This window comes from Centruroides sculpturatus, unplaced genomic scaffold (assembly GCF_000671375.1).
Source record: "Centruroides sculpturatus isolate CEXI.00-Female unplaced genomic scaffold, Cexi_2.0 scaffold90, whole genome shotgun sequence".
NCBI classification, from domain to species: Eukaryota; Metazoa; Arthropoda; class Arachnida; order Scorpiones; family Buthidae; genus Centruroides; species Centruroides sculpturatus.
The window spans coordinates 428,093-453,208 of NW_019384353.1; the positions used below are offsets into that span (position 1 = coordinate 428,093).

Sequence of the window (25,116 nt, forward strand, 5' to 3'; positions counted from 1 at the left end):
GATAAGCTGTCAGGGGTCTACAGCATACCGATTATAGATCGCAGATGTGATAAAAACCTTCTGTATGTGGGCTCCACCAAGCGATCCTTAGAGGTTAGACTCAAAGAACACGCTGCTGATATTCAGAAACAAAGGAACACGACGGCCCTAGCAGTATATGCCTCCGATCCAGATATAGACCCCGAATTTAAGAAAGCAAGAATTATCCGCACCGCACGGCACGTACACCATATCAGATGGCTAGAGGCGGCCAGCATATACTTAGCTAACCTTAAGGATAATCAATGCATCAATTATAAAGAAGAGATTACGTTATCAACAGCGTGGCTAGCGTTTATAAATGGTAATTTATGATAGCCCGTTTTGGAGTCAACTGCGCATGACATACGACGACGGAAACGGAAAACGTGCATTCGAACTTACATATTTCGAATTTAAAGTTTTTACGAGCTGCATTTTCCATCAGAGATTCGAAAAAACCTGAAGAAGAACCGGTATAAGGGTTCGAAAATGTTAGTTTTGGTTCGTTTTGGATCGTTAAGAGTTAGTAGACGCACCGGTAGCAGGTTAGAAAGAGATAATTTTATTACTATTCTCTGGTGTTGTGGTAAAGATGAGTATTTCAGTAAATTATTGATTATAATTATACAAATAACAATATTACTACACCGGAGTAAAACAATGTACCAGTGAGCCTGTTACCAGTGTGCCTCTTACTAAAACAACCGTTACAAACGTTTTCACTCACAGGTTCTTCTTCAGATAACAACATATAACTTCTGAACAAATGTGATTCAAATTAGATTAAATTGGAACACCAGTTGAAACTAAATCGCATGGATGTCAATAATGTCGCTCAGGCATGCACCATATTATCTGTAGTAGTTTAACCTAAGTTCTTGTCTAAGAGCACTTGCCAGGCCTTAGATAGTGATTTCATCTTTATGGTTAATGCAATTACCATCCTTGAGTGTAGCCATGCAGATGTAAATAGCTTCTAGCCATCTAAGATGGTGTACATGTTGAGTAGTGTGGACGACCCTTGCTTGATTGAACATTGGTTCTACTTCTGGGTCAGAGGCGTAGGTGACAATAGTGGTGGTGGTCCTCTAATGCCAAATATCTGCTGTGTGCTCTTTGATCCTCACTTCTAGGGAGTACTTGGTGGATCCTACGTAGACTAGACTTCTATTGCATCTATGGTCTATGATAGGGATGGTATACACCCCAGGGAGTTTTTCTTTGTTGGAATTGTCTTTTTCATTCTGCAAAATGTCAAATATTGTAGCATTACCCATCTGTTAGACTCCCACCTATATTTTGCACCATCAGAGATGTGCTTTTAAATGTCATAAATGACAGCACTATGCACCAGCAAATACTGGAATTGGCACATCTCTTGTGTTATAATTCCTTGTTCCAGTTCAAAGGTGGTACTTGCGCCCAAGGAAGGGGTGTCCCGATGGGTAGCTCCATTGCAGGAGACCTGTGTGAGTTGGTAGTCAATTGATTGGAATATAGAATCATCCCGGAGCATTTACCCAACATCATACTACATAAACGATATATCGACAATATTCTCATCTTATGGAAGGTAAAGCCAGACATATCAGCATTTGTCAGTTCATTCAATGACAACCCCTACGGATTGACCCTCGAGATAGACCAGGCTCATGAGTCCGAGGCCCATTTCTTTGACATCAACATCAAGTTCGAGCAAACTACAATCCACACAGAAGTATACTGTAAACCAGGGTCGGAACATCTCTACATACCAGTAGGGTCATGTGACCCTCCCCATTATAAGCTGGCAGCCTTTAATGCCTTAATTAGAAAGGCCCATACGCACTCATCATCACAGATAGCTCTCTGGACCGAGCTAAGATGTATTGAGCATATAACCAAGGAACAAGGTTACAGTACAATCACACACAAATTGATCCTCAGATGGCACCACTGCCAAGAATTATACCCTACCCAAGTATCGGATAAGGTTCCGCCTATTATCATCTGTTACATATAACCCTATACACCAGGATAGCTAAGAAAAAGAATATTCGCACCACATACTGATGATGTGCTATAATGTTTGACATTTTGCAGAACAGAAAAGACAACCTCAACAAAGAAAAACTCCCTGGGGTGTACACCATCCCTATCATGGACCATAGATGCAATAGAAGTCTGGTCTACGTAGGTCAAAGAGTACACAGCAGATATTTGGTAACATACTCACTGGTACGTTATTTTAATTATAATTATAGATAAGGCTCACCTTAGGTGGTCTTTGAATTCCCAAGTGTCGTTTAGGAATAATTTTTACTTTCCACCTAAAAAGAATAAAATATTGAGAAGACAATCAAGTAAATAAATTAATATAATAAGAAAGATAGATAGATATATATGCATTTATTGTTTGCTGCTAATAACAAAAAATAAATACAATCATAATATATAAATATAAATAACAAAACTCAAAAAGTTTTTATACATAACTAAAATTATGCATAAGATCAATTATTTAATAGATGTTTTTTTATTTATAAACAGTATTAAATCTGCAAATATTTTAAATAATTTCTACTTGCATATTACATTCTTCATGAAACAGAAAAATAGTTAAAATGTTTTCAAACTATTTTCAATGATAAAATGTTATTAAACTATCAATTAAATTAGTTTTTAGAAATTAAATTCCAAATTAAAAAAAAAATATCTTCAAAATCAAATTTATATCTAGCCTACATTCTAATGATTCTAATTTTTTTTATTTATATCAAATTACAGAATAAAACTTTTTCAAAATCATGTTAGATATGTGTAATAAGATTTATTTATTATTTTGAATTATAAGATTATATTATTTTAAAATCATACCATATATTATGATTACACTGTAAATCTATTCAATTTTAACATTCCAGTAGGGCTGTGGAGTCGCGTAAAAATCTACTGACTGACCAGAGGCGGACTTGTTACCAAAAGAGACCCAGAAATTCTGATGTCATCATGTGACCTCAGAATAAAAGATTCAATAAACAGAATTCTAATAAAGATAGAACATAGAAACTTTTTATTCCAAAGCTAAAAGACTCCTCTAAGTAATGACACAATCAATGTATAAATATGTATTTGATAATTTTTACTTTTCTGGCTGTTATATATAACAGAGGAAAAGTGTAGCGTTTGGTCAAAAAATGACCCCTCCCAAATTTTTACATTTTTGGACTCGGGACACCTCAAAATTTCGAGATATGCAAAAGATTCAAGGTTTTTTCTATATGTGTATATGTNTTATACACCAGGATAGCTAAGAAAAAGAATATTCGCACCACATACTGAAGATGTGCTATAATGTTTGACATTTTGCAGAACAGAAAAGACAACCTCAACAAAGAAAAACTTCCTGGGGTGTACACCATCCCTATCATGGACCATAGATGCAATAGAAGTCTGGTCTACGTAGGTCAAAGAGTACACAGCAGATATTTGGTAACATACTCACTGGTACGTTATTTTAATTATAATTATAGATAAGGCTCACCTTAGGTGGTCTTTGAATTCCCAAGTGTCGTTTAGGAATAATTTTTACTTTCCACCTAAAAAGAATAAAATATTGAGAAGACAATCAAGTAAATAAATTAATATAATAAGAAAGATAGATAGATATATATGCATTTATTGTTTGCTGCTAATAACAAAAAATAAATACAATCATAATATATAAATATAAATAACAAAACTCAAAAAGTTTTTATACATAACTAAAATTATGCATAAGATCAATTATTTAATAGATGTTTTTTTATTTATAAACAGTATTAAATCTGCAAATATTTTAAATAATTTCTACTTGCATATTACATTCTTCATGAAACAGAAAAATAGTTAAAATGTTTTCAAACTATTTTCAATGATAAAATGTTATTAAACTATCAATTAAATTAGTTTTTAGAAATTAAATTCCAAATTAAAAAAAAAATATCTTCAAAATCAAATTTATATCTAGCCTACATTCTAATGATTCTAATTTTTTTTATTTATATCAAATTACAGAATAAAACTTTTTCAAAATCATGTTAGATATGTGTAATAAGATTTATTTATTATTTTGAATTATAAGATTATATTATTTTAAAATCATACCATATATTATGATTACACTGTAAATCTATTCAATTTTAACATTCCAGTAGGGCTGTGGAGTCGCGTAAAAATCTACTGACTGACCAGAGGCGGACTTGTTACCAAAAGAGACCCAGAAATTCTGATGTCATCATGTGACCTCAGAATAAAAGATTCAATAAACAGAATTCTAATAAAGATAGAACATAGAAACTTTTTATTCCAAAGCTAAAAGACTCCTCTAAGTAATGACACAATCAATGTATAAATATGTATTTGATAATTTTTACTTTTCTGGCTGTTATATATAACAGAGGAAAAGTGTAGCGTTTGGTCAAAAAATGACCCCTCCCAAATTTTTACATTTTTGGACTCGGGACACCTCAAAATTTCGAGATATGCAAAAGATTCAAGGTTTTTTCTATGTGTGGATGTTAGACAGTGTGTGGGGGGCATGATTTTGTTCACTCTGTTTGAAGCCTAATAATTTTTGTGGTTAGAGTGGTCAGAATCGGAGTCGGATGGTTTAACACAGGAGTTAGTTATTTAAGTCAAAGTGGTTGAACTAAATCATGTCCCCATATACATTCTAACATCTTAAACGAGAACATTTTAATGGGTTTCACTGCACTATTATGAAAAGACAAAAAGCTTACTTNGTCAAAGTGGTTGAACTAAATCATGTCCCCATATACATTCTAACATCTTAAACGAGAACATTTTAATGGGTTTCACTGCACTATTATGAAAAGACAAAAAGCTTACTTTGAGGGTAGGGACGAGTTTTATTTTATTTTTTTTTAATTTTGAATGCTAATAATGAGTAAAATATTCATTAAGAGATATGACACATGACCCCTTTTATGTTTTCACCCTGTCAACTTTTAATTAAGAACCAAAATTTAATAGTATTAATGCCCCTTTATACACAAGCTACAGTGCCACATTTCGTTTCTTAAACTTTACCCATTCTGAGATATTGTTTAATATTTCAGAACAGAAATAAAGAAATGAAATAAATTAGACACCAACACACACATGCACATGAATTTTTCCCCTTTTATTGACTTTTTGGGGTTCGGAAGATTTGCAAAAAATCTTGGAGGGTCAAATTTGACACTATTCCAATACTTTTCCGTTTTATATACATATAAAGTTGGAAAGTAAAAAGGTGTCAGAGTCGGCGGATATTTTGACGACTCTGACTAAAACTCCACAACTCCGACTCTGACTCCACGGCCCTGCATTCCAGACAACTAACACAGATGTTTACTTTTGCCTTTCTTTATTCTTCCCTTAGTGTGTTTTTACTGATAGTTGCTGAGAGCATATAATTTTATGTTTTAATGTTAGTTTTAAAAGTCAATTTTTAAGTAAAACTTTTTAATTTTTATTTTAAAAAGTATTATAACTGTTTATGTAAACAGCTATTGTAAAATGCAATATGAAAAAGCAAGAAGAAATGCTAGTGTTGTAGTCACTGGTAGTACAGTCCTCAAATAATATAATATCAATCATCATATTTGAATTTTAAAACATTGTGCAATTTTAAAAGTGTGTTAGTTGCACACTATTACAAATTTGAAAGAATAATTTATAATAATCTAATATCAATAAAATTTTTTAACATTTTTAAACCCCTCACAATTACCCTTTTCATCCTCAATTTAGGGGCAGGTGCTAATGAACTAATCTAAAAATGAAAAAAAAGTGCTAAAAAACATGAATAATTCTAATTTAAAAGATAACATTAATATAAACAACCTAAAGCGTGCTCAGCAGAAAATAATAAACAATAACTTAATCAACACCTGATCACTCGCTGAGAGATTTATTCTTAAAAACAAACGTTTTCAATCCAATCAATGGATCATCATCAGGTAAATTAGAACATTTCAAAAAATAGAACAACAAGTTCAAAATACATTAACATTAATCATTTATGAATTTTTATTTAAATAATAATTTTAGTTGTCATAAATTAAAAGTTCAGATCAAGTTTTCTCACGGGTTATTTATTATTCACTTAATAAATTCAGAAAATTTATTATGTAACAAATTTAATAAATTTATACTTTTATAATTGTTTATAGGAAATATTAACAAATAAATTTCAAATTGCTTTTTTCTCATTTTTGAAGTCACATAATTTTTATGGTTGCATATTAATAAGAGAATAAATTATTAAACTTTAATCTATACTCAGATTCTTTGAATATTGTATATCAAACACACCTTATTACTGAGATACTTTGTTAAAAAATAGTAATTATTTATTAACTTATAATGATTTAATAATAAGTTATTAACTGTTTTACATTGGTATGGTAGCCTACATAGAAAGGTCGACTTCGCCGGTGGAATTGTTACTGCCTCATAGAGCATGTGAAGGGATAGAAAATTGACAAAGACTCATCTATGTATGTATAGTCAAAACAAAATATATTTTCTATAAATGTCATAATTTGTCCTGGCAATTTTTTATTTTTTAACAAAATGTAATTATTAATTGTATTATGCACCGCTAGAGGATGTTATTAACTGTTTTACATTTTACGGCGAATGGTAGACTATATAGAAAGGTCAACTTTGCCGGTGGAATTGTTATTGCCTCGTACAGCATGTGAAGGGACAGAAAACTGACAAAGACTCATCTATGTATGTATAGTCAAAACGAAATATATTTTCTATAAACTGAGTTACTTTGTTTATTACATTGAACAAACATTTTCAACCCACTCAAGGAGTCATCATCAGGTTATTGATGCAACACAAACCTATATATAACCCAACCCCATATATATTATGGGACCCAATCCATCTTCCACCTGATATCAAAAAAGTTTTAAAAAAGGTCCTAATTATGCTCCTGATAACACCTCGGACTGGCACAATACCATAGTCAAAGTTGAAAGAGGACTCACTGGTCTTGATGAGGTTAGCAAAGATTATTTCTGATGGAAAACAACCCTTAAAAACAGAGGTTACAGGGCCCAGCCATTGGAAATGAAGGGTATCAACCATACCAGAAAATGATTAACTGATAACAATTTAATATTAACAAGGGCGGATAAGAGTAAACATTTGGTATTAATTAATGAAAAAACAAAGATACAATGAAGCGTCAGAGAAATATATAGAAAAAACTGAATGTGTAAGGGTTGATCACAATATGATTGATAAGGTAGACAGAAAAGTCAAAAAGTTGAAGAATTTGCCCATTACCTCGCTCTTCCCTTTTCTAAAAGGATCACATATCACAGGCCCAAGTATATCCAGATTATTTGGCTTTGCAAAAACACATAAAAACAGCAAAGAGATTAGACCAGTAGTTGAGAAATGTAAAAGGTCAATGTATAAGCTAGAGAAACATCTGCATAAATTTTTATCGGAGCAAATTGGAGATCGTCATTTTATTACGAAAAACTCATATAACTTAATAAGTGAACTCCAGGCGTTATCTTTAATGGACAAGGAAGTTGGATTGGTCATGGACTTTGAAAGTATGTATCCATCCATAAAATTAGATTCGTGTTATGGCGCACTAATTGACACCTTGCGCAGTTTGAACCCCCCATGTGTCGGCCTATCGTAGAGACATAAAGATGCTGGCAAACCTCATATGTTTTCAATCATTCTTCAGTTTTGAAGGTAGAGTTTATAAGCAAATGAAAGGGGTTCCAATGGGCAGCCTGATGGCTGACTTACTCTGTGAGTTAGTTTTACGCAGAATAGAACATAACACGATTACGAATTTTAAGGAAGACATAATCCTATACAAAAGGTATGTAGATGATGTGTTTATTTTAAGGAGGAATGATACAAGAGTGCACCATTTTTTGGATGAAATAAATTCCCAACAATGAGGGTTTGGAGCTTAAATTGGAGAAGATTAGTAACAAGGAGATACATTTTTTTAGACGTTGTACTGCATTGATGAAGTGCGTAGTTACTGGAAATGACCTTCTTGACAGACGAAGTCGTCCGAGGCGACCGCAGAAGAAATCCCCTCTCCCCAGGAGACTACTCTATTACAATATTCTACTAATTGGCTAGACTGCAGACACCAACATTTGTTCCTGCGTGGAGAGTGGACAAAAGGTCAACTGTACGGTACTAGGGTCAACTGTACGGTGAGAAACATTACCAAAAATGGTCAGTCATCTCCCCAGGTGATGACATGTTTAGTGCACTGGCCAGACATCTCTTGACCAATAAGTGTTGAATTTGCCAGAAGGTGTCAATAGTGTCATCACCCATGATGGGGGAGACTGTCATAAATCGGGAGAACTGACATATTGCGTCAACGGAGTCCCCAAGATTTCCCACGCTAAAAAGGTATAAAAGGGGAACAATCTGAGGACTCGGGGCGATCATCGGGGAAGAAGCCTACTAGTGCCTACTCTACTCTGGGAGGACCTCGAGGTTTCTGATCACCGATCTAAAGGAGGTAAAGACTTACATTATTTTTTCTTCCCTCTCTCTCTCGATATATTCGGGACTTAGAAATTATTCGTCTCTCAACATGCTCGAGACTTAGAAAATAGTCTCTCTAGATGTACACGGGATTTAGAATTTTTGGATCGAGGACCATCGGCGGTCCCACTAACGGGATAGATGGACGTTGGTTGTCCGATATTGTCACGGCACGGAAATATTATCATTACTATTTACTTATTTTTGTTTAACTCTAATGTATTCTCATGTATTTGTATTATTTGTTTTATAATTAAATGTGTTATTCTTAAATTTAATGACTATCTTTGTATACTGCCAACACCTCATTGTGACTTCATTACGCTTCCCACTCCTTTTTGCCCTCCTATAGCCATTCTCTGACAGCCAAGCCGGTAAGTGGGGAGAAGCTATCCGCTTCAGCCCCCTTGGTTGCGCACAGATTCGATAAGAACAATTATAAACAAACTATTGTGAAGGTTCATGTAGCATCAATAACCTGATGATGACCGCTTGAGTGGGTTGAAAACGTTTGTTCAACATAATAAACAAAGTCTCTCAGTAATAAGGTGTCTTTGATATACAAGATTCAAAGAATCTGAGTGTAGTTTGAAGTTATTATAAAATTTCTACATGTTGTTATTCAAATTCCTTAGTGATTTGATAAGAACAATTGTAAACAAACTAATGTAAAGGTTTGTATAGCATCAATAACCTGATGATGACCCATTGAGTGAGTTGAAAACGTTTGTTCAACGTAATAAACAAAGTCTCTCAGTAATAAGGTGTCTTTGATATACAAGAATAAATTATTTTTATATAATAAAATATGAACATTTTAAACTTTTAACAGAGATTCTAAAACTATATTTCTAATTTAAAATTTTAGCTTGCAAAAATCAATCTTATAAAGATTGAAAACAATTCTGTGAGAACCCAGGCTAAGTGTAAATTTGATGATTTCAATCTCATTTTTTTGTTCCAAAAAAAGGGGAGAATTATTTCATTTCACAAATGCAGTAAAGGAACTTTGTAAGATTTTCCCACCAATAACACTTCCTCTGTGGGTGATGCAGCTGCCAAAAAACTACTCATTGAGGGAAATGGAAAAAAGAGTGGATTGGAACAACCACCAACTTTACCAAATATGGGTATTAGAGTGGCAGGAGGAAGACCCCAAATAAAAAGCAAGAGAATGGATAATCACACAGAGTTCGCCTGCCTAATTTTTGTGTTAACCTTTTTGCTGTCCTCGACCGCCGCTCTTCCCAAATGCCTGTCAAATTTTTCCACTGGACTTTCACTGCTCCCCTTGATGAACAAGTACCTGAATATTACTGATGAATCAAAAGCCATCTGGAAGAAGCCTTCCCTTCTCGAGAAGTTAACAATCATCACCAATAACCATCCAGGTATTTATCAACTCATGTACAAAATTGTAAACACTCTCTCTCTCTCAGTTTAGTGTGCTTTTAGCATTAGACTCTTCCACTACTTCTATTACTCTGTAAAATTTTTATAAACTTCAACAAATAAATTGTTGTTATTTAACATTTAAATGTGTCATAGAGTGCATTATTCCTGGCGCACTGTTTCTAAACTCCCTCCTCTATCCCGAACCCGTTCATTCCCTCACACGACTGCTTGCATGAGACTTATACATTTACTGAAGTAATGGTCACAATTCATTAAAAAGAATGCTCAATTAAAAACTGCTAAATGGATTAGTAAATATTTTCTGTAACCTAATCATTTTTAATAACATCTTTGTATATGATTTTTCTTGTTGTACATAAGTAATGTTTTAAACAGATACCCACAGGTATAGGTAATTGGATATCTGAGTAATAGTTGTGTACCTAATATCTTGGTATACCTAAGTATTTGATATTTTCAGCACAAATTATATTGTAAAAAATTTAACTTAATGTTGGTTGAATAAGCATATTGCTTGTTTCAGAATGTTTCAATCAATCATTAATTTTGACACATCAAATAATACTTTTATGTTCCAAACTTGTATTAAGTTTAGAACATACATTAACCAACTATATATTTATTCACATATTATTTGTTATAAAAAAATTCTACATATAATTCTACAAAATATGATTTTTTTAATACAAAAATAACCTATATATAGGTTACTTTTGTATTAATATATATATATTCTAGAATTAAGTACTGAAAAGGTTGTTTTCAAATTCTGTCAAAAATCTATAGATTTATTTAAACTTTCTTAAAAACTTTCTGTTAACATGTATTCATTTCATCAAAAGTGCATTTATTGAATTCTAAACACTATTCAATTTTCATTTAAAAAATTATTTTAATGAGCATAAAACTTAATTTATTCAAATCAAATATATATTAAATTTTCTTACCTATCAAGATTCACAGTATCAGCATTATCTATCTGATTCAAAATTTTTTTAACATCAATAACACCGGAAGATCCAGAACCCCAACCTAATACTCTAGCTAAATCATTACCAGTTCCAAGTGGCACAATGCAAATATGAGGCAAAGGCTGTCAAAAGAAATCATAATAAATTTTTATATATAGGGTGTTTCAAAATTCCTGCTACAAACCATTAGAGCAGATTTCTTAAGAAAAACTAAGATAAAAATGTTCAGTAACATTTTTTGAATAAAGCATTTATTACAAAGTTATAGATGTTTAAACATCTATAACTCCATAAAGTCCAATGATATCACTTCCAGAATTTGATGGATCTGAAAAGATTTAAAAATTATGCATATATTTGTTTATTGTAATCTATTATTTTCATTAAAACAAATACCTTTAAGTGAATATGGTAAATTTTTATTTTTTAAGTAAATTATTACCTCCATGCAGAATATAGTAATAATTAGGGTCTCAGCACAAGAAATTCAACACACCCCGGGTATTTTTGAGCAGGTGTAACAAAACATGCTTTGCAGTCACATTGTTTGCATAGATATTGAAGGTCATCATATTGAGCAGCTCTTGTAGTGGATCAGTATGCAAAGAGAAACAAATGCTTAAGTAGTATTATACATTCTTATAATAAGAACATTGCTTTTAAATACATCAAAATAAAATAAAAAATTTTAAATTGAATCTACTTTTCTTTTTCTTAAAACCTTTCAACTTAAAAAATAAAACACAAATTTGTCCTCATCTGTATAAAAACCTGGAAGTGACATCACTGAATTTTAAACATCTAAAACTCCTTAATAAAGACTTTATTTGAAAAATGTTACTGAACATTTTTATCTTAGTTTTTCTTAAGAAGCCTGTCCTATAAGTTTGTGACAAGAATTTCAAAACACCCTGTACAAAATGATATTAAATTATTGAATTTAATGTAATACATAACTTACATTTTTATTATTTAAAGGAATATTAAATATCTTGTTTAATAATGCACTCATCGACCAAAAAAGTTACACATTAATAGACCATCAAAATACACCTTAAGTTGCTGAGATAATTTATTTGAAGCTAAACTAACATTTTCAGCCTATTCAATAGGCCACACTCAGGTTACACACTAAGGGGAAGACATTGGAATTCAATGGAACTTTATTAATGCAAACATAATGACATATAAGGGACCAATCCTACAGATTGATTAACTGTCACATGAGGTAACTCTCTAGACCAGGATGCCAGCAATGGGAGCAATATGCTACCCAATAGTAAAGGCAAGATTGAAGTGCTCACCAGCAATCATCTACATTCTAACACAATGGTCGTCTGTTCCCACAAAGAATTGAAATTTGTTGCTAAAGATGATATACTGACAGTAAGTAACAGTTCATGCTTCTCTATCATGGCACCACTGCAAACAAAATCAAAAATATTGGAGTGCTAATGGCAGAACATACAGCAATCACTATGTATGCAAAGCTGTCTCTGCTTGTCACTTGCCAATGGTAAAGAAAAAGACAGTTCTGTAGCAAGACTTCCATCTATCTCTGGATAGTGGACAAAGATGTTGTTTCAGCTATTCATACTTGTCTCACAATTAGATAATCATCTATCCTAATGGTATGTCTGGAGATTCCAGAACCTTCCTGCTATATGTGCCCTCGTGTATCTACTGTATCACCTCCAACACCTCCTCACAATCAGGTCAGAACAGTCCAGAAAAGGATCAGTTTGACAAAACAACTATCCTGTTTCCATCAGACTGAAGATGCAGTCTTTTTCAAACTCTGTCAGTGTACGTAATGTCTTTGTCTGTGTCATAAAGACACGCCTGATGTTTGAAGACTTCCAAACAACAGGTACTCAAAAATTCTGAATATAGTGAGTCACCAAGAGCTTTTCTATAGTATATTGGTGTAGCAATTTTAAGGCACTTTTGTGGCATTATCTGATATGCAATCAGATCACAACCATAAACATTTACATATTTCTGAGACATAACTGTTTTCATTTAAATTGTTTAGCTGTTAAATATGTAAATGGGATAAGTTATTTCAAGCACTTTCATTTCATTTCATTTCATTTCTTAATATATTAATAAGTATGTTTAAGGCATCAGCATACCAATCTGGGGAGCTAGAGATTGAATACCAGAAAGAGTGAAAAACCCCAAGAATTTTTCAGGGATGGTCTGCCCCAGATATGTCAGGGTTTCCCTCTCTCATCACTTGGCTGCCCTATTGTGGGTCTGGCTGAACCCAAAATGGGCCTGGAAAAAAAAGGATCTCTTAGTATCTACAGGGCAGAAAGTTTAAAAAATATATTGTAATAGCTTTTGCGAATTAGAGCTACACTGAAAAAACGAAAACGTCTAAATCTGTTTGAGTCAACATTATTTGTCAAATAATATAAAAATCAACTTTAAGACTGCAGTTTTATAACTTTTATAATCTCATCAGAACAAATAATTAATTCTAAATACTGTGGCATACTTATGGGGTTGTGTGGGTGTTGGATCCCAAGAGGCTTTATAAATAAAATTTAAACTAAAAAAAATTTGTTTTAAACAGCAAATCTAAAATTACATTTTATTAATGAATAATTCAATATCAATCAATTATTTCATTTCTTATTATAATAAAAAAATGAATGCTCAGTTATCAATTGCTTACTTATACTAAATGATTGTAGATTGTTCTAGATGAAAGATCATAGTCTAGATATTGAGATTGTTCTCAAAGTTTCCTTTTTCCTTCTAGATTTATTAGGAATATTATAGACCATATGTCTGGTGGTATATAAAGGATGCTCAATTGTTAGCAGTGGGGGAGGTGGCGCTGACTGTCGAGACTGCTGGCGTGTTTTTTGATGAAGTTTGTTAAAGACTCTTTCAATCTATTATTTGTACGTAAATACTGTGAATTCTGTAAGTGTCTTAATGTGAAAAATTACTAATTATTTAGTGTTAAAATTAATTATTTGCCTTTTAATAATGGCGGGAATAGAACCTAATCCAGGTCCTTTCCCCTGTTCTCCTCAAGAAGTAAGCCATTTCAATATGCAAATGAGGGGGTGAGGTTGGCCTCATAAAGATAGTGCTAAAGAACTAAATGCAGAATACCCAGAGGAAGAATTATTGTGTGGGGAATTTTTGCAGTTGGAGGAGGAATCTACTGGATATAACTTAGGAGCTTTGAAACCTTTGAAAATCTCAGAATACTTTGAACCTTCATCTCTTAAGGAACCTCAGGTAGAATCACACTCACAATATTCCTTAAAATCAATTTATGAATTGATACAAAACAATTTCTCTCAGTTAAGTCACGATATTCAAGGCATTAAGAATGAAATACATATGAACTACAACATATGAAAGAAGAGAATAAAAGATATCAGGAAGAAATACAGAATTTAATTCAAGAAATGAAAAACTAGATGCACTAGTTAAGCACAATAGCCATCTAAAAGGTACATTAGAATTTGAACTAGGTAAGTTGATTAATGAAAAAATAAAAAACAATATTATCATTATAAATTTCCCTTTCTCTAACATGGATTATATAAATGAAATTGATCAATTTATTAAAGAGATATTAGAAATAGAAAACTGTGTCATAGAAAGGTTAATTAGACTAAATGACAAAAGTTCTAATCCAATGGTCAAAATAACAGTACATTCTAAATATAGTAGAAATCTTATTCTAAACAAATTTTGGAAATCAAGAGCTAATTTTAACAGTGAGAGATATAAGAAGGTGATTTTTACCACTGATATATGTAGAAGATCTAGATTCAGATGGAAAAAATTATTGCCTATAATTAAACAGGAGAAAATAAAAGGAAATAAAATAATCATCAGAGACGATTATTACATTTACGATAAGAAAATATTCACCTATGATATCAATCTAGATTCAGTTATTCAATTAGATAATTTTTTAGGATAAATTTGAATAAATTATTGGAATTAAATAAGATAAATACAGAAAAAGCTTTATTCTATGACAATACTTGTTAAAAAGACTTTTAATAATGAGGATAATATGAATACAAATATTCAGGTCGAGTCTGATAGATCTATTAATTGTTGTTCCTACACCAAGGCAAATACTAATGATAACTGTTGAAACTGGATGATTAAATCTGCAACAGACACTGTTATAACTAACAATAAACTTTAATTTACACAAAAGAAGGAACACTACAACTTCACACACTTGAAGAGAACGAAAAAGGGCGGGAAGAAAAACAAAGAAGTAGAGGGAGCTCACAACAAAACGATCGGTGTTGCCACCTATAGACAGATCATGAAAATGTAGAAAATTTATTTTTCCAACACTTTCCCTCATTGAATGATCTGTTGATGTTGAATACCCATTTTTCTACAAAGTAATTCAAGTCTCNGGTGTTGCCACCTATAGACAGATCATGAAAATGTAGAAAATTTATTTTTCCAACAATAACTTTAATTTACTATTTGGTTTCAGGAATATACAGGGAATACTTCAAAATACTGATAAAAGAAAATATATAAATCAACATTCTGTTGTTGGTTTTACAGAAACCTAGATTATTGAACTATGTGAGGAAGATAAGAAAGATCTTGAACAAGATTATTCAATATTAGTTAGTAAAGCCCTGAGATACAGCAAATTTGGACGTCCTTCTGGCAGTCTCATATTATTGGTGAAGAAAACATTTGGTAAGATGTACTCATATTATATAACTAATGCTTTTCTATTTCTGATAATAGATATTAATCAGAATCTCCAAGTATTGTGGGAAGAGGCACAAATTGGCCTAATACTTGCTTATTTCTCTCCTTCATCAGATAAAAAGGCAAACTTTCAAGAATTACAAAAAACTATCAATCCATGGACCAATATTATAAACTATTGGATATTCGGTGGTGATCTTAACATTCGCATTGGAGAAACTATGGTTCTAAAATATAAAGGCAATAGTGACATTATTAAAAATATAAGACTATCGAAAGATAAATCTGTATCTACAGATGCTTATATGTTGTTAAATTTTACACAAGGAAACGATTTGATTCTACTGAATGGTAGAATCCGCATGAGTTTACCTTCATATCTCACATGGGAAAATCTAGTATAGATTTTATTATACGTTCTCAATCTATGGCAGATCAATGTTTGTCTATCGAAATTCTAGATTTAGATATGTCTGATCATTTTCCTATAAATCTAGTATTAAAAGGGGATAAGGATACAATCAACTTAACGAAACAGTCTGATGCCCCCTCAAAACTTTTGAATAGACTGAGAGTAAAGTTTAATATTCAAAGATTTCTGAGAGAATTGACTTTTAAATCTAATGAACTGTTATCACAAGAAAAGAATAATAATTCATGTAAGAACTATGAATATCTAATGAAATTATTACAATCATTCTTTTTTTAAAAATAGTAAGAATAAAATGACTAACAAATTTAAACAGATTTGGTTTGATAAAAAATGCTATTATTACAAATTTAAAAAACAATAAAGTCTACAGAAATTCCGGAAGACTAATTTGACCTACTGTTTAACACAATATTTGTTAAACAAAAAAATATAGAGAAATATAATTAAAGCCAAGAATCTAATTGCTTATAATTGCTAAATTCTAAAACAATTTAAAATTTTGATGACTGTGATGTATATTCAGCTTCATGTTTATAACAGAAATGTCTTAGAATTATATTTGAAAATATAATATTAGAGAAATGTAAAAATGTAATGTATACCTCAATTTTTAATTTATCAATAATGTTTAAAACCCAAGATATAGTTCCATCTCCTCCAGCAATTAAAATACGACATGTATGATTTGATATTAAATGACACCACTCCAATCCATTTTCAGGTGACACATCATGTATATCAATTACCTGTAATGAATTTTTATATGAAATCATAAGTAACACGCGGTCTTATTATCTTTTATTTATTGGTACACATAAAACAACTTATTCAAAATTAATTTTAAATTACAATTATAATTCAAATTATAATCTATATGAAATATAATAAAAATTATGTAACTTCAGTATTTCAAATTTTGTTTTGTCTTTATGTTTTTATAGCCTTAAATTTATTGTAACTAAATAATGTAAATTGAAAGTGATAAACAAATAGTAAAACTGTAAATTCTCGTATAACAAATATTAAAATACTTTCACTCGGAGTAAGTTATAAAGGAATAAAAGTCATATTAGATTCAATATTTTAAATTGATAGTATACAAACTTTATTTTCTTTGAGTCAGTAGAATTCTTTAATAAAAATTATGTAGAATTAATCTTTGCATTATAAAAATAGTGATTTAATTCTAAATTAATAGTCGAATTTGGTTGAATATGCTTTTATTTTTGGTAAACAGCATTTGCTTACTTCTGTTCAGTAATATTTAGGAATTCAAATACAGTTGACTCATCTTAAGTGAACACCATAAAGCAAATTCTCACATTAAAGTGAACTTTGCAGTTGCCCCAGCAAAATGCCATTGTCACAACATTAATTTTTACATGATAAAGCAAACAAAAGTTTTACCAGAATTCATTAAACCAAACTGTAAATTACCTTCATAACCCCCAAGAAATAACCCTATTTCCAATAATGATTTTATTATTCATATCAAAAAGTGTAAAAAGCAAAGTGGTACTGTAATAAAAGTTCTATTTTGAGTAGAATAATTTTTTTCTCCTAGTAAGCAAAGACAAGTTTGACTTCCAATTGTAGAGTAATTAAAACATCTGGTTTTAGCAGACCATTCTACTGTACTCAAAAACAGGAGTTCCAATTGCAGAAAAGGACATCCAATGCTTTAAATGGATGCAGTTCCATGCAAACACATGCAAGTTTGCATATCAGGAATTACAATATGTAATGCCAGGTGTGGCTATTTTGCACCATATTCAACTCCTTTTTTAACTTTTCCCACAAAAAATATTTTTTACTTTTTCAAACAATTTTCAACAGAATAAAATTATGAATTTCTTTTAAAGCTACATCAACTGCTGTATAAAATCAGTCTATATATCGGCAATAATAATTATAAATTACTGATTAATTTGACCATAGAGGGAGGCGTTAGGCACCATCTCATATTAAATTAATCAGTAATTTATAATTATTATCACCGATATATAGCCTGTTGTAATAAGGCAGTTGATGTAGCTTTATTGTTATGTATAGGATTTCATAAGACGTTTATATTTGAATTTCTTTTAGCTTTGTTTTTTTAACCACTCTGATAACTGCTCCACACTTTAATGATGAATACCATCTTCTCCATTATTTTTTATTTGAAAAATCATTTAGAATTTGTTTTTGTTAATAAATTTATTTTTATTTAACTTTATTTAGTAAATTACTTCTAAATACTGTATTATATTTTAAGAAATTTTGATTGCCTGTTAAGCCTTAATTATACAACCTTGATCTTGACCCTGAAAAAACATTAATATGAATTTGCAATAAAGCAAACTAACTACTGTTTTCCTAGCAATTCATATTAGCACAAACTGACTATATTAATACTTATTACAATGCTTTTACAATAACTAAACTAAAATGTTCGAAACTTACCTGAGCAGGATTAAGAACTGATCGGAAAGCATTTAAAATGTAACTTCCTTCATTATTTCCACTTTTACGATTAGCAATTACAATCAATGGATTCCATGGCTTAAATACAGGTGGTCGAACTTCTGAAACTACTAAATGACGTCTTCCTTTAATGCCTACTAATTTCAGACGCACACAAAATGGAGGAACAATAAATGATTTGAAACGACCTAAATCACATATTTCTGACATTTTTTGAAGACAATCAGAATGTACTGTTCTTTGACACCAACAACAACGAAAATCGGCTAAACAATCTTCTGTACCACAATTTGTTTCACAGACATCACAAATACTTCCAGATTTTAAGTTTCCTTATAAAATAACAATGTCAAATATAAAAATATGTTTAACAACTATTTAATATTTTATTTGACATTTATTTGATTTATATTAAATTTAATGATTTATAAAAAGCTTTTTATTTGAAATATGTAGTTTATTGTGTAGATACAGTCAACTATTTGATGGATTTTATAATACATAGTTATAATAATGTATTTAATATATTTGTTTCAATTTATTTAGTAGATAATTTTGAAGGATGTTTTTTTGTTTCCTTCATAAGTGCATATTTAATTCCAATTAAATGTTTTTATTTTGCAACCTAGTATCGCAGGTATTTAAAATAAGACATTCTTTAAAATCCTGTTTACGTACAACATATTTATAAGGTTCAAACTGCCAATGCATGGATGTTTATGTTTCAATAAAAATATAACTACAGTATATACTATTCTTGCACAGGAAAATTTCTTATGCAAAATTAATATGCAGTAAGAATAAAGTATAAATCAATCATTAAAACTGCTTTTTATAATTGGTTTTTTAAGAAATAAAAATAAATTTCATATATTTCTCCAATGCTTCTATCATAAACACAAGAAACTACTGCTTATTACTGTATGTTACTTTCAGGGGTTCAATTTAAAAACACTAATAAAAAAGCATTTGTCATTCTGTTTCAGTAAAACATTTATAGAATGCTTTATTGAAATAGAATACACAACATAAATTAAGACAAATTCATTTGAATATGAATAACTATAGTATCATTTTCAGAAGGTTTTTAAAAAAATTCTCAAAGAAGACTAAAAATACTAAAACATTTACAGGGAATTTTTGTCACACATGCATCTTATGATGCACTCTGATAAAACATTTTATAAACATATAAGAAAAAAATTGTAATGATAATTTTAAAATAAGGAAAGTCTTCAGCTAAAGGTAATTAAATTGAAATTTTTCTATAAATGTATTTCATTTAATGTCAATCTATTTCACAACAAATTTCTTAAATATTGAATTATTATAACTATGACAATACTTTTGTAATTAGATCATTTAAATAACATTTAATTTAATTTATCATTCTTAACTCTATCCTTTTCACTTACCTTTCACCCAATGGTGTTTCATAGAATTTCCAACTCCAGATAAAGATTTGCAATAAACACTTTTATCTGCTTTCTTAAAACATGACTGATCAGCATAAACTCCACATGAATCACAATACCATCCATCAACAATCAGACTTTTGCAAATGCTGCAATATGCTGTCTGGGAAAATATATCAATTACACACCAACTATGCCCTTTGCTAATATCTCTTGCAGGAATTTCATAGTGGCATTGTCTGCGAAAAATCTTCCACAGAAAAACTGTTGTTAACATTATAACACTGGCATAAAAACTCACCTACAAATAATAAAAAAACATAATTATATTAATAATGAATTCTAGCAATGAATATCAAAATATTAATTATAAATTTCAAATAAATTTATATTTTAATAAATGAATTTTAAAATCCATATATAATGATCCCCCACGTTCACAAATAATTGGGATTAGGGTTTCTCATTTCCCGGTTTTTTGCTTGTCCCAGGATTCTGGGATAAAAGTAAACTGTTTCCCAGGATCCTGAGAAATCTCGGGACAGAATAAATTATTTTTAAGATATACAAAATATGAAATCAAATGATATAATTATTTTTCATTTTTTAAAGTAATTTAATAATTCTGCAACCTCCAAAATCATATTAATAATGCTGTGTAAGATATATATTAAAAATTACCTTTGAATTACGTAGAAATTTTCACAAATAGAAAAAATTTATTAAAGTTTGCTGGAAACTGCATACAACAACAACAAAAAAATGAACTTAGATGAAACTTCTAACTTAAAAGTAATTTTCATTTTTTAAATAAAACATAATATTATAACAAGTAAAATGCAAAACCGTATTTGGGACAAGACTGTGTCTCGAAAACGGAATCACTTTGATGCCGGTCTCGTTCTCATTCTCCTATCTTCTTTGATATTGCTGCTTTTGGGTGCAATCGTTCAAACTTCGCCAGTCACAACCACGAGATTGTCCACAATGCATCTTCAATGAAATTAACCTATCTAATTTCAAAATTTTTCTCTGTTGCGTGTCGGCCTGGGTTGAATTTTTGTTGATGCATAACAAAAATTTCCCATTTTTGAAAAAAATAATCGTGGCTATTGTATCGTCCGAAATTATTTTTTTATTTTGCACAAACAATATACAGTTTAACCCGATTATAACGTCATCAAATGTAACGACGACCCTAATATAACATCAAATTTTTATCGGTCCTACAATTTTACTATACTAGATCAGGGGTCAGAATTAGCGGCTCGTGAGCCGCATGCGGCTCTTTGCATAGACATTTGCGGTTCTTCGAACATAAACTCCAATTTCACCTCACCTCATTTTACTGCAGCCTTATAACTTATGAATTTATGAGATAGAGCCGCCAAATAAACTTCGACTCGTACGGCATACTCTCTACCACTATTTAGCCCATCCGCACATGACCACACTCGCATTGATCAATATGAGTCACATGCGAGTGGCAGCATTTGAAGCATATCTATATATACATTACCCATTGAACGCATGTCCGTCCGTGTAACGTTATGCCAAAATCGACCACTAGAGACGCCCCTGTCGTGTGTCGTATTTTGCACATTTAAATTAATAGTATAAATTATTATTATTTATTTGGCCAATAGCCAATAACAATATAAATAATTCAGTATATTTGTAATAGGAATTTATTATTGTCACAGAATGCCTGTAATGTGCACTAGGGGGCATCTCTCTGGTGTGCATTATTTATGTGGCTCTCTGGTACTTTTGTTATACTGTTTCCATGGCAATTTGGCTCTTCTCACTTGACAAACTGCCAACCCCTGTACTAGATAATGTTAAAAAAAACTCACTTGTAACGACATAAAACCGTTTTAACATCATATTTGAAACACTCCCAAATTTACAAAATTAGATTACAAATTTTATTTAACATAGAAGAAACTACGTGTTCAGTCCTAAGGTCAGAGTTCACTTCTTAGAATGACTGTGGGTAGTACTCTCCTCCACTTGACTTCGGTGGGGTGAGGTGCCTGTTTTGCCTGTTTGTAGAAGAGGGTCGCCATTTTGTATTTTATTTTGACTCCTCGGTCTCGTGACTACCTACGAGTCTGGAATTTTTTATGCGTAAATGATTTGGGCACCTAATACTCTGTGCCAAATATCAACTCTCGATATGTACAGTACTCCTTCATACCTCTATGCTGATAAGAATATTGGGCAGTACGATTTTATAAACAAGACATAGTCTTGTCAAAAATTTACAATAATATTTTGTAAGATTTTAAAAAGCAAAGATGGTCACTCCAATGATACTCTGATCAGTCAATCTGATTCTTATTTTAGTAATGAAAAGTCCTGCTACTGAGAATGGCCTTTTGCATTTAATTGATGTTAGTGGAATCGTCTTTAATGCATTTAAGAGGAGACAGATGTTATATGTTTTTTTCACCTGTAGCCTGGAAGATTTCGCGTTCGTTTTCGAGATTGTAGTACTTCTTTTGCTCTCTAGTATTCTTGATTTGTCTACCTCGGCTGCTTTAATAGCGGCATCAAGCTTATAGCCCGATAATTTGGCAATTTGTTTGGCTTTAATAATCAGGTTTATGAAGAAAAACTTCATACTTGCAGACTTCATACTCGTTTGTATCCTTGCCCAATTTGCACAACCTGGCATTATGCAGTTATTGAAGTTACCGGGCATGGTTAAAAATTAAGACAGCATAAGCGCAATTATTTCAGATATTACGGGTTCTGACAAGTAAAGAATTTTCAGAGTCCTACCACAAATAAGCTACGTATTGATTATTGACCATTTGTGACATGCCATAACGAGGAAAAATTAAAAGAACTAATAAGTAGGTTTAAAGTTAATAAATACAAATGTATTCTGACAGTTTATGTGTTAATTATACTTTCTATTTGCAAAATTTCCTCAATCTTAACACAAAATAAGAAAAAAGTGAACTTTTAAGTAATTTGCGGGCTTTCCCGGAATGAGAAGAATTTCCCTAATTGAAAAAACAACCGGGATCTTGGCATCCCGGGATCTCATTTGAGAAACCCTAATTGGAATCAAGGACCCTTCATAAACGTCAAATTCTTGAATGTTGAGTTCTATTTTCAATGTTAAATTTGTAATTTGTTCCAAGACTTTATGTCAATGATGGCCAAATAGTGGCTCACAAGCCATATATGGCTCCCATATACTTATAGAATTTTTGTTTTACTTGATGCATACTACTTACACATATATAATATTTTTGTATGTTTTTTGACTTTTACAATCTCTGTATATATCACTAAAAGAGCATTTTTAATCATATTTATCATGGGTTTGGTCAAGCCCTCAATGGGACAGCCTAGTGACAAGGGATGGTAACAACATATCCAAGACAAACCAACCCCAAAAATTCCTGTGGAGTTGCTCACCCAGATTCAATCCCAGGTCCCTTACAGCAATACACTTCAACTGCCTCAGCCATCTAGCTGTAATAAAACAATTAAAGTGATATATTTCAAGAGACAATAATTATATTTCAAAGACATATTGAAAGCAGATGGAAAATATCAATAGGCTTTCTAAACATTTTCAAAATATTTATGCAGCATTGGGTTTTATATCAGAAATGGTAAAATAAATTACCATAATTTAGGTGAAGGAATGCTGATTAAATGGTAGCAGCATTGCTTTGCCAGTTTTAACCAGTTGCATATCATTATTTAAATTGTGTTTTTAATAATTAAATTGTTTTATTAATTTGCTATTTCTAAAATTAAATAACTGAACATGAAGTTAAGTGTGTTGTGTTTTCAGTGGCAGATTGGTCTAAAGGCAGCAGCATCAAACATTCATTTGCTAAAAGAAACTTTTCTAGTCATTTGAAAAAAATTGTGGACTTTCTTTATATTTTATAGAAAAATTTGTAACAGGTTTGTAGGAAAGTTATAAATAAAAAGAGAGATAAAAAGTTTTCAAAGAAAAATTAAGAGAAAAGAAAAAAATTCAATGACACCATGAAATGTGTCTACAAATGCCTCACACAGATAGAACAGTATGACAGTGCTACAAACAAAATTTTCCAAAATAAGATTACAGAGAATAAAAAATATACAAAAAAAGCAAACCTGAAAAATTATACTTGATTCTCCTGGGGTTGGTAAGAACCACATGATAGAAAATGGTAATTTATGAAATGATTTTCCTAATTTACCTAAACATAAAATGCAAATATTTAATTTTAAAAAATTTATTTTTTATTTATTATAAAAAATATGTATTTAGAAAAACTATATTATAAAAATTATATTACATAATTACAAAAAATTTAAATTACAAGTTATAAAATATGTAATATTTTAATGAGATAAAAAACAAAAAGAAATGCCACTTATTAATAATAAAAGATAAATCTAAGAAACTGTCTATTGGCATTATAGATAAATATGGTTAATTGACAAGTACTTTCGACAGCATATAACCATCATCTTCAGGTAGTATAGCGGATAGAACATTAGAACTGTAGAGACAGAACACATTTTCAAATCGCTCTTTGCACATAAGTATGGAACATAAACATTACAGATATAAAAATACAAAATTATACACTATTAAGAAATAAATATGATATATAATGTAACAGTCTTCTTCTCAGAAATACTGGAGTGAGAAATGAACCGCCACAAATAAAACCTTTTTTAACCAGTAATTGAACTTAAACCAAACTTCCGAACGTTAAAAAAGGTTTTGTTTGTGGCGGTTCATTTGATATATAATGGCAATGGCTAATGAAATTAACAGAATTATAATATACACAGAAATAATTGATAGCAAAACAAACAAAATACAAACATTGGAGCACCATTCACACTGCTATGTTTTTGTCACATAATTCTGCAACCTATGACATTAAAAGTTTAAACAGCACAACCCACAGCTCAGGTTTATTGAGTGTGAGAGAGTTGCATAGTAACATTAATGTAATGTACAAAGATTCCCATATGAACAAGATTCACCTGTTCCCACAGTGTTTCACCAGAAAAACTTGTGACCGAAGAGGGTCAAAATTATACTCCATCACTT

General features: G+C 31.0%; 1 protein-coding gene across 5 annotated transcripts in view; it reads right to left on the reverse strand.

The window, feature by feature from the left end:
* The window catches only part of LOC111638843 (diacylglycerol kinase epsilon-like), a 48,256-nt gene that overhangs the window by 12,658 nt on the left and 10,482 nt on the right, over window positions 1–25,116 (reverse strand). For 3 of the 5 annotated variants that reach the window (XM_023384603.1, XM_023384618.1, XM_023384633.1), the window contains 6 exons: window positions 24,162–24,247; window positions 20,031–20,331; window positions 18,595–18,947; window positions 16,752–16,895; window positions 10,965–11,110; window positions 3,545–3,599 (listed from right to left, as the gene is read on the reverse strand). In XM_023384603.1, coding sequence (XP_023240371.1) covers window positions 3,545–3,599; window positions 10,965–11,110; window positions 16,752–16,895; window positions 18,595–18,947; window positions 20,031–20,331; window positions 24,162–24,247 — 1,085 coding nt within the window. Of the gene's footprint in view, window positions 1–2,275; window positions 2,331–3,544; window positions 3,600–10,964; window positions 11,111–16,751; window positions 16,896–18,594; window positions 18,948–20,030; window positions 20,332–24,161; window positions 24,248–25,116 lie in introns of all 5 variants that reach the window. The other 2 variants (XM_023384611.1, XM_023384623.1) reach the window with 2 other exon arrangements.